General features: G+C 46.4%; 1 protein-coding gene across 2 annotated transcripts in view; it reads left to right on the top strand.

The window, feature by feature from the left end:
- Positions 1 to 16,578, top strand: part of LOC146355583 (complement C2-like) — a 57,798-nt gene that overhangs the window by 17,504 nt on the left and 23,716 nt on the right. The window contains exons 6-12 of one of the 2 annotated variants that reach the window (XM_084830738.1): positions 3,260 to 3,396; positions 5,235 to 5,376; positions 9,367 to 9,498; positions 11,871 to 11,960; positions 14,503 to 14,577; positions 15,537 to 15,634; positions 15,921 to 16,032. In XM_084830738.1, coding sequence (XP_084686864.1) covers positions 3,260 to 3,396; positions 5,235 to 5,376; positions 9,367 to 9,498; positions 11,871 to 11,960; positions 14,503 to 14,577; positions 15,537 to 15,634; positions 15,921 to 16,032 — 786 coding nt within the window. Of the gene's footprint in view, positions 1 to 3,259; positions 3,397 to 5,234; positions 5,377 to 9,366; positions 9,499 to 11,870; positions 11,961 to 14,502; positions 14,644 to 15,536; positions 15,635 to 15,920; positions 16,033 to 16,578 lie in introns of both variants that reach the window. The other variant, XM_084830737.1, reaches the window with a different exon arrangement.

Here is a 16,578-nt window from a genome sequence, read left to right as displayed (position 1 = left end):
CCAAAAAAAGATGTCCTCTTCATCATAGGGGATTGGAATGCTAAAGTAGGAAGTCAAGAAATCACCGGGATAACAGGCAAGTATGGACTTGGTATACAAAATGAAGCAGGACAAAGGCTAACAGAGTTCTGCCAAGAGAACACGCTGATCATAGCAAACACTCTTTTCCAACAGCACAAGAGGCGACTCTACACATGGACATCACCAGATGGTCAATATCGAAATCAGATTGATTATGTCCTTTGCAGCCAAAGATGGAGAAGCTCTATACAGTCAGTCAAAACAAGACCTGGAGCTGACTGTGGCTCAGATCACGAGCTTCTTATTGCAAAATTTCAGCTGAAATTGAAGAACGTAGGGAAAACCACTAAACCATTCAGGTATGACCTCAATCATATCCCTTATGAATATACAGTGGAGGTGAGGAATAGATTGAAGGGATTAGACCTGATAGACAGCGTGCCTGAGGAACTATGGACAGAGGTCTGTAACATTGTTCAGGAGGCAGCAACTCAATCCATCCCAAAGAAAAAGAAATGCAAGAAAGCAAAGTGGCTGTCTGATGAGGCTTTACACATAGCTGAAGAAAGAAGGGAAGCGAAAAGCAAGGGAGAAAGGGGAAGATATATCCACCTGAATGCAGAGTTCGAGAGAATAGCAAGGAGAGACAAGAAGGCCTTCTTAAATGAACAATGCAAAGAAATCGAAGAAAAAAATAGAATGGGAAAGACTAGAGATCTCTTCAAGAAAACTGGAGATCTCAAGGGAACGTTTTGTGCAAAGACGGGCATGATAAAGGACAAAGAAGGCAGGGACCTAACAGAAGCAGATGAGATTAAGAAGTAGGGATGTACGAAAGTTCCGCCACGGATCTCGGGGAGGCCGAATGCCACCGCATTCGTCCCCCCTAAATCGGTGGTGGAACGGCCCCCCGCCCCGCCTGGGACAGGACTTACCTTAGGTGGATCTTCCTGGCGGCGGCAGCTCTGACGGCAGTTCGGCGGCGGCGGCAGCAGCCGGTCTTCCGACCAGCTGCTGCCACTGCCATTTCCAGGTTAAAAAAACAAAAACAAAACATGATAGGCTACGTAAAGATTTACGTAGCCTATCGCGGTTAGATTTTAAAAAAACACCTTGATAGGCTACGTAAATGTTTACGTAGCCTATCACAGCTGACTGCAGGGATGCAAACGGTGGCAGCTACGGCCGCCGCCATTTGCGTCGCTGCTAGCCAGCGGCTGGATGTCCGGCTGATGGCGGAGCCGGCCGGTGGCTCCGCAGAATCGCTGCGGAGTGGAGCTGGCCAGCCAGGATTCCGGGGGGGAGGAACGGAGCGCCTCCCCCCCAGCATCAGCATAATCCGTGGAAAGGTAAGTACCTTTCGTACATCCCTATTAAGAAGAGGTGGCAAGAATACACAGAAGAACTATACAGGAAAGATCTTAATGTCCCTGATAGCCATGAGAGTGCGGTCACTGAACTTGAGCCGGACATCCTAGACTGCCAGACACCCTAGAAGTCAAGTGGGCCTTAGGAAGCATTACTAACAACAAAGCTAGCGGAAATGACAGTATTCCAGCTGAGATATTAAAGATCCTAGAAGATGATGCTGTTAAAGTGCTGCACTCAATATGCCAACAAATTTGGAACACTCAACAGTGGCCACAAGACTGGAAAAGGTCAGTTTACATTCCAATTCCAAAGAAGGGCAATGCCAAAGAATGTTCAAACTACCATACAATTGCACTCATTTCACATGCCAGCAAGGTGATGCTCAAAATCCTACAAGCTAGGCTTCAGCAGTATGTGAACTGAGAACTACTGGAAGTACAAGCTGGGTTCCGAAGAGGCAGAGGAACTAGAGATCAAATTGCCAACATTCGCTGGATCATGGAGAAACCAAGAGAATTCCAGAAAAACCTCTATTTCTGCTTCATTGACTACGCTAAAGCCTTTGATTGTGTGGATCACAACAAACTGTGGCAAATTCTTAAAGTGATGGGAGTACCAGACCACCTTACTTGTCACTTGAGAAACCTGTACAAGGGTCAAGAAGCAACAGTAAGAACCGGACATGGAACTACCAATTGATTCAAAATTGGGAAAGGAGTATGACAAGGCTGTATATTGTCGCCCTGCTTATTTAATTTATATGCAGAGTAAATCATGAGAAATGCCGGGTTGGATGAATCACAGGTCGGAATTAAGATTGCCGGGAGAATTATCAACAACCTCAGATATGCAGACGATACCACCCTAATGGCAGAAAGCGAAGAGGATCTAAGGACTATAAGGAAGGCTGAGCGCTGAAGAATCGATGCTATCGAACTGTGGTGCTGGAGAAGACTCTTACGAGTCCCCTGGACTGCAAGGAGGTCAAATCAGTCAATCCTAAAGGAAATCAACGCTGAGTGCTTATTGGAAGGACAGATCCTGAAGCTGAAGCTCAAATATTTTGGCCACCTAATGCGAAGAGAAAACTCCCTGGAAAAGACCCTGATGCTGGGAAAGACTGAAGGCAAAAGGAGAAGGGGACGGCAGAGGACGAGATAGCTAGATAGCATCACTGATGCAATGAATATGAACTTGAGCACTCTCCGGGAGAGGGCAGAGGACAGGAAGGCCTGGCGTGCTATGGTCCATGGGGTCACGAAGAGTCGGACACAACTGAACGACTGAACAACAGAATTAGTTAGAATAAACAGTGTCAACGGGCAACATCTTCAACCCCACCTGAGGACAGCTGGCTAGCTTAGGGGGTTCAGGGCAGGGTGTGTGGCAAATACAGCTCTGTCCTCCATCACCTCATGGTCCATCCCCTACAATCCGCTACCTGAGGTGCCCACCTCACTTTGCCTCATGATAGGAGACAGTCTATTTAATTTATCTATCTAAAATTATTTCTAGGGCACCTTTAAGGGAGCAACCCTCTCAGGGTGGCCTACACGATAAAAACACACACAAAGTGTATACAGTGGAAAATCCATAAAATAATGTTTCAATAAAATCCATAAAAACAGGAATTGCTAATTAAAATAATTAAAAACTAAACTTCCCAATTAAAAGCAACTGCCCTGGCTTAAGGGAAGGTCAGCAAAAACAGCTAGGTCTTCAGAGCTTTCCTGAAGACCTCCAAAGAAGGGGCCCGAGAAGCCCCTGATGGAAGTTGATTCCAGAGGTGCAAGGCCACCACTGAGAAGGCCCTATTTGTTGTACTCACCGGTCCTGGAAGGTGATAGTTTTTCCTTCTCTATACCAGCTCCATCTTTAGGACGAAGGCTTATACTGTCCAAAGACAATTTCCTCTATATCTACTTGCTTGTGGATGCTTCCCATAGTGTCACTGAAGCCAACTTCAAGATCTTTAAAAAATGTCTAGAAATCATCATCACCAGGGTAAGTTTCTACAGATATGACTTGTTGAAGGGGTAAGTAGTGCCAAGTTGATTTGCTGTGCTGATTTCTAGCTGCCTCAGGACATGTTTACATTGCAAATATAAGGTAATTCTAAACATTTAATGGTCACTCAGGACATTGCTTTAATAGCGTGATTAGTAACAATGTATGAGTGTTAAAAAATTAAATAAGAGTGCGGGGAGGATTTTTACTGGGACCACAGTGTGCAGAGTAGTTATTTTTATCTCTTTAGCCATGATCCCAACAAAAATTCTCCACAACTCGGCAATGAGCCTTAAAAAAAGCTCCTATTAGCACCAATGCAACTTTTCCCCCTAATGTTAATTGCCGTGGGGTGTGGAATCTGTGTTCTGAATGTGGCTAGGGAGGGAAGAGTTAAACATCACCTTGTCACACACTGTGGTCTCAGTGAAAATCCCCCTCCCCATGCAATTTAATGGCTTCCTGCAAGGCACTCTGGATAATTTAACTTTTTGAGAGGGATGAGAATTCTGTCAGAACTACAGTTCACAGCGTTCCTTGAGGGAAAACCACGGCAATTAAGTGGCTTTTAACCCATACGTTTACTGAGGCTTCTGCTTCCAGATTCTTTGTGGAATTAAGATCTGCTCCTTTACACATGTTTTTTTCTGGGGTGTTTCTTTTTCTGCCTCTCTATATGTTTCATTACACAAGCACTAGATGGTGCTGTTGTATAGCAGAATTGCACAAATACATGAGAGTCTCATTCCTCCATTTCTAAATATCACACTTTCCTCGATCTAAAAAAAGCCTGGGAAGTGGTTGCAAAGAGCGGGAGAGGCCCGGGAGGATGGTGACCCACAAATAAAGGACCCACAAACTACCATGAGTGAGCAAGCACAAGTGCACAACAAAAGGCTCTATGTTTGTAGTGTAGACATGACTTTCATGGTGCATGGGGAAAATGCATTAAAACCAAGTTTTAAAGTTAGAATGGGTGGTCATATCAAAACATTAATTTGAGTTCTTGCCTATCTAGGCACATGGTGTGTTATTAACTGCTTGCTCTGAGAATGAAGCAAGGAATTCCTGAAATCAAGCTAGAAAGACACTTTTAACTAATGTGGCAGGGCACCTTTGCTGAATGGGACTTCCTTGTGAAAAAATGTTATAAAACTCTTGTCCATGGGTGAGGGCATTGATGGATAATGTAACATGATTAAGTGCTGCATAGAACCACAGTTTTAATTGTGCTTCCAGTTAATTATGGAAAAGCAATGCCTCCACAGTTCTAAAGGACCCTATTATAGAAGCAAACAACCTTTCCTGAAAGACGGATTGCCTAATTCTTTTGGTCTCCCTGTGGAATGCATAGTTGTGTGTTTTAGGTCAGTTCAGACAGGGCTACCTTGAGGATCAGCAGGCCTGCCTCATGCTTCACATGAACTGAGGGCGTGGAGTGCTATGGAACATACCCCAGAATCCTTTGCACATTATACTTCCACAGCGGGTGCACAGGGGCTCCTTTGTAGATAGGGTGATGTGGAAAAAGGGTACCTTGATGGTAAATTGTTTGAACGATCCTTATTTATGGGATACTATCCGGAAAACAGTTTTACAGAGAATGTAAATATACATTTACAAAGGTAACTCTTTTTCTTTAGAAGGCAAAAAAAAGTTTTTAAGAGTTTTTCCAAGAGAAGTAATTTAAATATTTATTAGACCAAAATGCACTCGTGGAGTTGAATCTTCAATTGTATGGTTCCAACACATTTTTCTTCTTTCCCCCCTGCTTTTCTCCTTCCCCCTTTGCTTTTATGTTTCTCCACTCTGCCCCACTTCCTTTCTCCTCACAGGTTGCCAGCTTTGATGTTCCCATCAAGTTCTCAGTCATCTCTTATGCCAGCCAGCCCAAGATCATTGTTAACATCTATGACGATATAGCTGAAGACCCAGAAGTGGTTCTTGACATGATAATGAAGGATATGAACTACAAAGGTTCTGAGAGTTGCTTCTGATTGCAGAACATGCAACTGCATGTTCTGAGTTTATTTTGAAATGCAGGGCCTATCAAATGCTCTGGTCTTTTCTTATTATTTCCCTTAGTGGGGAATGGTTACCCCAAGCTTTCTCCCCCCACCATTTTCCCTCCAAGTTATTCCTTTCCTGCAGCCCTTCTGGTTCATTTGGGTATCATAAATCTGTATGCCTTCAGCTGATGCTGCACTTACAGGGTTAACAGGGAATTGTAGCACACCTGCTTTGCATGTGGAACATCCCAGGTTTAGGGCCAATCTACATTGCGCCCGCCATCGCAATGAATTCAGCGTCCTGTCGGGTTAAACGTTCTCGCATTAAAACATGATTATCCACACTCACCCATTTTCCCCATTGCGGTGCTTCATCGAATGCGCGAGCTCGGTTCACGCTCGAGCGCTGTGCTGTTTTCCTGCTCTTAAAGATGAAGGCTCTCATTGGAGGATCAGAAACTCTTCCTGTTTCTGCTGATTCCATGCCCACCACACTCACAGCTCTTGACGGCCCCATGTCGTCTTCCAGCTACTGATCGCATAGCTTCCTCAGCAACAAGCCAAGGGCTGGATTTTCGAATCTCCGAATTTTTGAATCTTCGAAGATCATGCCTGAATTAGAAAAAAAAAATCACGGAAAAGCCACGATTCTTAGAAGATAACTCCTGAATTTTTTTTTTTAAAGCCAAAGCGGGGATAGAAGGGGGTAAAACTTAGACTCATTTGAAGGGATAGAACAACCCCCTGCTCAGTACAGGAAGCCTGATTACTAGGCAGTCGCCCATCCAACTACTGACCGGGGCCGACCCTGCTTAGCTTCCAAGATCAGACAAGCGTGCGCACATCCAGCTAGGGATGTACGAAAGGGACTTAACCTGGTCCCGCAGCTTGCTTCGCGGTGGGGGGAGGCGCTTCGGTTCTCCCCCCAAAGTTCAGGCCGGGGGGGGAGGCGCCCCGCCTCACCCGGCTGAAATTCAGGCCGGGGGGGGAGGCGCCCTGCCTCGCCCAGCCGAAATTCAGGCCGGGGAGAAGCGCCCCATCTCCCCGGCCGCGAAATACAAAGTGGGGGGGGGAAACCCCACCCGTGATAGGCTACGTAATGATTTACGCAGCCTATCACGGCTAGATTTCCAAAGTCAGCCGTGATAGGCTACGTAAATCGTTAAGTAGCCTATGACGGGTGACTTTGAAAAAAAAAAAAAAGCATGTACGCAAATGGCGGGGCCCATGGGCACCGCCATTTGCGTTCCTTATCTGGTCCCGGGTAGTCTATGTAAAGATTTACGTAGACTACGGCAAAAATAAGGGCAACGCTATTTGCGTTTCCCTTATTTTCGCTGTAGTCTACGTAAATCTTTACGTAGACTACCGGGACCAAATAAGGAATGCAAATGGCGGCGCCCATGGGCGCCGCCATTTGCGTACGCGCTTTTTTTTTTCCAAAGTCACCCGTGATAGGCTACGTAACGATTAACGTAGCCTATCATGGCTGAATTTGGAAATCTAGCCGTGATAGGCTACGTTAATCGTTACGTAGCCTATCACGGGTGTTGTTGTTTTTTTTACTTTATTTTGTAATGGCGGCGGTGGCAGCTGGTCGGAAGACCAGCCGCTGCCCCCGCCGAAATGCCGCCGAGCCGCCGCTGGGACCCGCCGCTGGGAGGGACATTCGCAGGAGGTAAGTCCCATCCCGGGGGGGGGGCAGGGGGCGTGGAGAATTTCACCAACAATTTCGGGGGGCCGAATGCGTTGGCATTCGGCCTCCCGGAGATTCGGGGAGAAATTCTCCGCCATCCCTACATCCAGCCCTTTGCTTGTTGCTGAGGAAACACTGAGTGCTGAGGAAGCTATGCAATCAGTAGCCGGAAGATGACATGGGGCTGTTGAGAGCTGTGATTGGACAGGGTGGAAATACAAACACCGCCGTATATGGACAGGTAGTGGAGGGGACTACAACCAGATGCGGTAGCAAAGGCTGAAAATCAGAGCACATTAAGAGGAAATACCAGGATATCAGGGTATTGAAAGCGGGAGCACGGAAGCGGGAAATTCCGGTTCCAATTTGAGGCGAGTACTGCATAGTGTGAAAGACGGGCGGTGAAACCTCATTGGAAGCGAAAAAACCCATAAGTGTAGATTGGCCCTTAATCCCCTGTAGCTCCAGGTGGGTCTAGGAATGAATCTTGCCTGAAATCATGGAGCAGTGCTGCTGGTCAGTGTTGACAGTACTGAGCTAGATGGACAAAGGATCTGAGTCAGTTTAAGGTAGCTTCCTATGTCCCCTTCATGTGCCAAATACCGTTCTTCATCCCTCTTCCAAAAGCAGTACTGCTTTTATCCATCTTCTCATTCCATATCAAAAACTAAAAATCCTTTCGGGCTCTACCCAGGAGTATAAAAGTTTTTTCTGGGCTCAGTCTCAAAAGGTAGTCTCGAAGGGCCAAACTAGACATGGTGTTAAACACGTTATTGTCTGTCTCCCCTTTTGGGGGGCAAGGACAGATCGAGATTGGAAAAAGGGGGCATTTAGTGCCAATTTCCCCCTAAATATCCCCCACCCCCCAACAAGCTGCCATTTGTTGCAGGGAAAATGTCATAGAGAGAAAGGGATGACCTCTCCCCATCCCCTCCACCCCATGGTCCCAATTGGGTTGGGGTCCTCTGCAGCTGCTGTTTTAAAGGGGGGCGCAACAAGAGTGACAATGGCATCTTTAATGTCTCATTTAGTTTGGATCTCAGCTAGCCCAGAAGACTTGTTTTAGCTATCTCTTGAAGCAAGTGGGGCCATTCATACATAAGGGGCCAGACGTCAGCACCCAGCATCATCAGGCAAATGACTGGGTCCCTTGGCCATTGAGGGCCCACTGAGACTAATGCTGGTCACCTATACCCCCTTTTCTTTCGTTTTTAACATTTTAACTAGAGCATTGGAAACATTGTGAAGCAAAGCACTGGCTGAGACTACAGTCAACCACCATTTTCTTTTACCCAGAATGCCTCTGAGCCCTGCTATGTCATGGCCCAGAGGCATTCTGGGGGAAAGAAACTGGTAAGCAGCTGCATCCTCAGCAGGTCATTCACTCCCCAGTGCGCTCACCCTAGTAAAAATGTAAAAAAGAAAGAAAAGGGGACCCATGCCCACCACTGCCTGGTAAGCTAAGGGTTGCACAGTGGGTGATGGGGGGTGGGGGTACCTTATCCAGGGCCTCCTGAAATGTCAGGGCCCAGCCCTGGGACATAATACTCAGCCATGACAATAAGCAGGCATGAACTTCAGGCTTGTGTCCTCCCCTCCCCTCCTCCCCTCACATGCAGCAGTTGGTAACGTCTGGTTCTTGTTTATGGCAAACCAAGGTGGCAAACCAAAGTTTGCCACAAACTCTGGGAAGGTTCTCCCCCCACACACCAAACAAGCAAACTATGGCTTGCCTGCAAGCAAGCCTGACCAGGAAGGCCTTATAGGCTCATCAAGGTCAAGAGAATTCCACGGGTGAATGTACAGAGGGAGTGAAGGACTGTGGCCACTGGCCCTGGCCTCCACGCATTCAGCAGAAACTAAGAATGCCTTCTACGCACCCAGGGTCTGTATGCACCATCAGAAACCCTGGTATGGTTGGGGTTCCTGATTGCATGTATAGAGCCTATGTGTCTAGAGCCCCCTCTGGCCCTCCACTGAACATGCAGAGGTTGGCAGTGGAGTCAGTGGGTGCAACCCCTCCCCTTCTACATGTTCACACACGTGGATATAAGGAGACAACAAGACTTTAAGACTGGCTTTTGGAGGGCAGTGGTACTTGTATTGCATTTTCATCTTGCTGCCACTTTAATTTTGTTGATTTGTTGTTTTTTAATTCTTACTTTATATATATTACACCTTAGTTTTGTAGAGTGTCTCACGCTTTGGAGGAGGTGAGGTGTAAACAAATAAAACTCAGTATCAATTTGCTTCCTCTTGCAGACCATGGCAATGCAACAGGAACCAACATCCAGGCAGCTCTACAGGCCGTCTACAAGATGATGATCAGTGACCAAGCATCTTCCAAGGAGCAATGGGACAAAGTCCGTCACGCTATTATCCTGCTCACAGATGGTGAGGAGAAATAGGGACACAGAAAATGTTTAGGGGAAGATCACACACAGGCCAGAGAGTCAAGTCCCTCCACTTGCCAACGAGCTGACGAGTGCTGTTGCAACTGACAGCACCAGTGCCAGTTTTAGGATTATGGGTGTTTCTGGGCAAGAAGGAAGAAGCCCATTAGTGTGCCTCCTTAGCCAGCTAGGGGTGGGAGGCAGAGTCTTACAGCTTCTGTACACCAGGGTTTTATCCTGCACCTTTACTGGGGCTTCTGCTTCTGGATTCTTTGCAGGATTAAGTTCTGCTGCTTTACACATGCTTTTTTCTGGGGGTTTTCTTTTTCTGCAAGTTCTATATGTTTCATTAAGCAGCCACTAGATGGCGCTGTGGTATAACAGAATTTCAGAAGTACACACAGCCATTGCAGCACTTCTAGAAAACATGCCAGACTTTCCCCAATCTTAAAAAAAAAAAAGGATAAAGGTTATAAAGCATGGGAGAGGCCCTGGAGGTTGACAACATCGTGTAAAGGACCTCCAGCTTCTATGAGTGCCCGATCATGAGTGCACGATAAAAGCCTCATGTAGAGATGCCCACAGAATTCTCTACCCAGGTGAGATTTGGAAGCAAGCAAAGGGGAGGGACCCTAGCTCAGCGGTAGGGCACCTGTTTTGCACACAGAAGGCCCCAGATTCAATCCTGATCCTCTCTAGTTAAAAGGATCAGGTTGCAGTAGAGATACTGGGAAAGTTCTTGGGCTTGGAAATGAAGGTTGAGGGTCTGCCTGTCTCTACTGCTCCCCACCAGCCCCAAAGGTCCCTCCAGCCCCCACAATCCCAAAAAACATCCCCCCTGCTCTTTCCTTACCTTAAACTGGCAGCAGTGTGGTGTGGAGCGCAGGGCCTTCTCTGGTGTGACGCCCACCATGTGGAATGATTTCCCCATTGAGATCAGGCAGCGGGAGTGTTTCCCGCCACAACTTAAGACGCATTTGGTTGCCTGGGCATTTCCTGACCGCTAGCATTGCCAGCTACCCTTGATTATTTTAATGAGATATTTTATTGTTTTATGGATTGATTTTATAGTATTTCATCATGTTTTTATCTTGTAAACTGCTTTAGGATTTATTTATTTTTAAAATGAAAGCAGTATAGAAATCTTATGAAATAAATAATAAATAAGCAGCGAATGAAGAGGGAGGGTTTTTCCTTCACTGCAGGAACCCTTGGAGGAACTACATCTCCTGTGGTGGTCACCCAGGTCTTAGAGCTAAACTGCATGCTACATTAAATGCGTAGCATGTAGATGATCCTAACTTTTTTTTTACCTTAGTGTAAGCATGTAGGATCCCAATCCAGATCAGGACCACGGCATGTGGATGGGGTGGGGGATGGGGGTTTAAATTTTCCCTCTAAATACCACCCCTCCTTGCTGGCAAGGGCTAAAGAAAGAAAAAACTCCATTGGGCATGCTGGCTGGGGTATGAGGGGAATTGCAGTCCAGATGTGTTAGAGGGCACCAAGTTGGGTGGTCTTGATCTAGATCGGGGCTTGGGTGACCACTACGGGAGATGTAGTTCTCCCAAGGTTTCCTACAGTGAAGGAAAAAACCTCCCTCTTCTCTTGAGCCTTAAATATGTGTAGGATTGCACCCTAAATCAATAAATACTGGTCTAGATGGACAAATAGTCTAACCTGGTAGAAAGCAGCTCCTTATCGTTCTGTAAATCCAAAACCAAGTCACATTTCAAATGGCTTTTTAAAACTTCCCAGTACTACTTATCTGTATCATAATTTAAGGGCAGCTTCACCATTCCCCAGAGTCAGGCTGCCCAGGAGCAGTGCCACTCCTCCATCCCCTTGGGTTGCCTATGCAAAATCATACCTTTTCATTTTCGGAACATACATGACATCTCAGTTTGGGCCTGCAAGAGCAGCCTTTACTTATTGACTCCTTATGGAGTGCTGGCTGGCATGCCCTGGGACAGAGCGTGGGAATGGCTGCCTGTTTTTTGTTTTTCGCTCTCTCTAAGAGCTTTTCTACACAAAGTGTTTATTGCTCACTCATGATTTCTTACTCGTGGTTGTTTAGATGCCGTTGTGATCTTCCATTTTGCTTGTTTTTTCAGAGGGCTTTCCTGGGTTGTTTTTTTTTTTTTTTGGAGCAGGGAAAATGGGGTATTATTTCTGAAAATGCTGTTTCTACTAGTATATTTGCACTATTCCATCATAGCACAGCTCCACCTGGAGGCTATGTAGCAGAAAAGCGGGAAAGGAAATCTCTTTGTGTAGAGCTCGGATCTTTATTCTGCAATGGATCCAAAAGTAGCTATGGTGATTAACAGCCTCATGTAGAAAAATACCTAAATCATTTGGTTGTTGTCTTAGGGAAATCCAACATCGGAGGTTCTCCCAAAACAGCAGTGCTCAGTATAGAAGACTTGGTGAATGTGAGAGCGAACCGAAATGACTATCTGGGTGAGTGGTATAAAATGACTTTATCCGAGCAATTGTTATGAGGAAATCCAACCTGCCCTAGGAAATCGACCTTTCTCAAATCAACAGAACCAAGGGCTCTATTCTGAATCCCAGATCCAAGGGAAACATCATGGTGGGAGAGCTGGGGTCAGGGCCTCTACTGCACTGCAGTGGTTTATCAGACTTTGGGGAAGGGCTGTAGCTCAGTGGGTGGGCACATGATTTGTATACAAAAGATCCTGTTGCACTCATGTCCAGAATGCTGGACTAGATGGACCCATGGTCTGATCCAGCAGGGCTCTTCTTAGGTTCTTATGTCCCCGGTTCAGTCCCTGGCATCTCCCAGTAGGGCTAGGAAAGACTATTGGCTGAGACCTTGGAGAGCCCCTGGCAATCAGTGTAGGCACGACACAGGTGGACGGACCAATGTTCAGACTCTAACTCTCACACAAAAATAACTAAAACATCACACATAAATAAAACACTTGAAAAAAGGTACTGCTAACAATACATGAAATGTGTTAACAATAAACAACCTCTGGTTAAAAACCAGAAAACGACAGTAACACTAAGGGGTTCATCACATGGAGCTTTGATCCTGCTATTGAGATGGCTCTGTAACAGAAGTTTGCGGACTCTTTAGATGACGCCATTACCCTCCAGGGTGTCTCCTGCAATTTCCCCCAGCCTATACTGTGTTTTCCCCAAACCCAGTAAGTGTGGTATTTTTTCCAGCTCACAGAACAGGAGCACCATGACCTCCCTGTGAAATTCTCCAATAGGGGGAAAAACTGCTCTGTCCACCTGCTGTGGGTATTTGTTTTCAGTTGCTGGGGGCACCCATGGTCAGGATGACGAAGGCATTGAGGATGGGAGCGAGGCGTGCATGAGCAGATTTGTCAGGTGGGATGGCAAGAATCGCCTGCCAATTGCAACTCCTGCCTCTGCTCAAGTCTTGCTGAGGAAGGACTTTCCTCAATTCCCAGGGGTCTGCCATGTAAATGCTTGAGCACATTTCTCAGTTGGAGGGAGAAGAGGGTAAAATGCCTCCCTGTGATGAAGGGAGACACATCTGATCCCCCACCCCACCAAGCTCAGGAGCAACATCCTCTGTTGATTCAGAGCACCCCATTAAGTTCAATGGGGCTTACTCCCAAGTAAGTGTGCTGAGGGTTGCAGACTTACTGCGCGATCTTATGTCTACTCTGAAGTAAGTCCCATTGAGTTCAATGGGGCTTACTCCCACGTAAGTGTGCCAAGGGTTGCAGATTTACGGCACAACCTTACATTTTATGTCTACTTAGAAGTAAGTCAGAGGTTTCCTGGGGACTGCAAGAAAAGAGTACAGCAGAAGGTAAGCTGCGAAAACAAGAACACCCCCCCACTCCTTTGCACACATGCCAGGGAGGGAGGGAGGCACTCCCTCAGTTCAAACCACGTGTCTGCCTGTAAAGGAGCCCTTCCTAATCCCGCAAAGAAGCCGAAAGCAGGAAGCTCTGGAAAGGATGTGGATTTTTGTGGGTTTTTTGCTTAATGTAGAAACACCCTAAGAAAGCACAAATACTGAATGCAGAAGTAATTCAACACAATAAATATTGTGTAAGAACATAAGAGCCATGCTGGATCAGACCAAGCGTCCATCTAGTCCAGCATTTTGTTCACGCAGTGGCCAACCAGCTGCCCACAGGAAACCCACAAGCAGGATATGAGTGCAACAGCACCCTCCCGCCCAAGTGCCCCGGCAACTAGTGTGCATAAGCATATTTCCTCTGATACTGGAAATATGTACTTATAAATATAAAGATGTACTTCCTCATCATACCGGGAAGAGTCTTCTTTGTTTAAGGAAGCTTATTTGCTTTATTTGTTTGTTTGTTTATTTATTTTAAGACTGCCTTAAAGGGTAGAACCCTCCTGTGTTGCACAGGGAGCGTCTATCTTTATTTATTTCTATACTGCCCAAAAGCCTAAGCAATCTCTCTGTCATGGAATCCTTACACATTTTAAGGGATTCTGGGGCATGTCAAAATGCACATGCTCACCCCACATGGAGCCCTTGGCCAGGCCTGTTCAACTGAAAGTGCACCTTTCATGAACTGAACGTGCATACTGTAGAACACCCCCAACACCTCCCTGCACATTTGAGAGCGGCTTGCTTGCTTTCAGGAAAGCTTCTCCACCCTTATCCTGATAGGATTCTAAAGAACCCCAGGTTTCTTCAGCACCCAGTTCAAAAAGCACAGCTAGAATGCCCCACACATTTTCTGGAATTCCTGCACGTTCCTTAGAATTCACCCACATCCCCTGGAATTCACCCAAATTCGTCGACGCTTGGTGGGCAAATCAACACCTTCCTATTTTAATGCATTGGATTGCATTAAAAGGTGTTTAATGCATCGGATTCATTCATTCTTGCATCTCGTTGCTGGTTGTGTGAATTGTTGAATTTTGAGCAACCTCAGCTGATGGGTTTTTTTTGGAATATCCAGTCTTTACTTCCAGAATGTCTAGTGATGACCTTTCCTGTCTTGGTTTAATTCAGATATCTATGCTTTTGGGGTTGGAAGCATTGATGTGGACTGGCAGGCCATGAATGAGATAGCATCCAAGAAGCCGGGTGAGAGGCACGCCTTCATACTGCAAAATTCTCAGGAACTCAAGAAAGCCTTTGAAGACGTTCTTGGTGCGTATGATCGCACACTCATGCACACAGCAAAGCTGGGGCCTGTGCAAGAGGAGGAAAGGGGCAGCGGCTAGTGAGTACATAGTGTCAGATGCAACTACCCTACGTTCAGTTTGCTTCTAAAGCCAACACTGGACCCCAGTTCTGGCTTTCTGGATCTCAGTGTTCCTGCTGAAAAACATCAGCTGTGCACCTCCCAGCTTCCACATCTATAGATCCCATTCTCTACCTCACATAGAACCAAGGGACTTCACCTTTTCTAATCCAGGGATGGCCAACTTCTGTGTACCTGGGTTGCCCTTTTCAGACCTGGTGTCAGCGCATAGCATCCTTGCACAGCTGCAGGGGCTCCAGATTTAGCCAGATGAAATGGTCACTGATGATAGGGGCAGTTCTGGGAGAGGAGGAGCCAAATGGCAGTTGGGTCCCAGTGGAACCAGTGGAACGGGCCTCGCTGCCTCTGCTTTCCCTCTGAGGCAGACAGTGAAGGAAGGGAGTCTTGGGAGAAGAGGAGCCAAGTGGCCATTGGTCTAGCCAGGCTGAAGGAGGGGTCGCTGTCTTATATTCCCTCATAACATATGTGAAGTTTTTTAAATGCTCAAAACGTGCTGTATAGATGCTAAGTGTTCCTATGCACACTGACTCCCTTAATTTCCCACATGCAGAAGCTAATCACAGCACCACATTTCTAGTTGGAGGGATGTCCCTGCGTGTGGGATGTCCCACCAACCCATTGTGAATGGGGTTCTTTTAGCATAAGGTGCATGTGTTGGCATGCTGGAAGGATTATCTGGGGTTTGAGACCCAGAAGGTCTGCAAGAAAAAAATAAAAGCAAGAAGGAAATGCTGTGACTGTGTTGAAAATTAGTTGAGCTTCTTTCCAACACTCTCAGACCCCAGAGATCTGGATGATATATGTGGATTGGCAAACTACTCTGACAGTGCTAGATGGGATCAGAAGAACCCGTGGCATGTACTCCTCCAAGGCAAAGTGAGTAGAGCCTGTCCTTTACCCACCCTCCCCAATACCATTACAAAATTTCTAATTCCTTCTTCCCAGGTTCGGAGAGACCTAGAATAGCCTTCCCCAACCTGGTGCCCTCCAAGTATTTTGGATGTTAACTCCCATCATCCCTAACCATTGGCCATGCTGGCTGGGGCTGATGGGTGATGTAGTCCAAAACGTCTGGGGGACCAACATTGGGGAAGGCTGGCCTAGAGCATAATCCTGCGATTGTTAGCTCTCCGTTGAATTAACTCAGTCACTCTTGCTTTAGTTTCATACAGAATATGCTTGCCGGGGTGCCTTAATTTCAAAGACGTGGGTTCTGACATCAGCTCACTGCTTCAACAAGTTGAATGACACTTCCGGCTGGATCATTGTTCTGGGTAAGCTGCAAAGGAAAAAGCAAACTTGATTTCATTTATCGCTGTACGCTACCTTTGTAGGGCTTCTACCCTGAAAGGTGGCCAAATATTTTAAATAAATAAATTCATTGCATTTGGTTCCGGTGGAGCTCTGAGGCCTTTACTAAGGCCTTTGGGGCCTGTTCAAAAAGAAGCAGGGTTCAGCAGGTGAGGGCAAGGCTGCTTCCATGCTGGAGCCTTTTAGTGCTGCGGAGGCACAACTCTTCCAGAATTCGCTGGAAGTGGAATTTAAAAAAAAAACATTTATTTTATTTTCATTATTTTTGGATCGCCCCTGCACTCAATGAGTGCTTTAACAATGTCCACACAGTGCTTAATATAGTATGGTATTTTGGTTTGTATATAGTGCCATCGGTGTGCATGGGGATTTATGAAGTGCAAGAGAGGACAGGTCCCTGCCCCAAGAAGTTTACTGTCTAAAAATGCAACAGAAGGGAAACAACAAGGAAGCCAGAGGTGAACAGGAGAAGAACGTGTGATTGCTTAGCCTTAGCTGCAGGCTTGGTC

The sequence above is a fragment of the Heloderma suspectum genome, chromosome 2 (assembly GCF_057233095.1).
Source record: "Heloderma suspectum isolate Gila_16-S chromosome 2, 16-S_ref, whole genome shotgun sequence".
NCBI lineage: Eukaryota > Metazoa > Chordata > Lepidosauria > Squamata > Helodermatidae > Heloderma > Heloderma suspectum.
The sequence above is the reverse complement of the archived record's forward strand: the minus strand, read 5'-3'. Positions and strand labels throughout refer to the sequence as shown.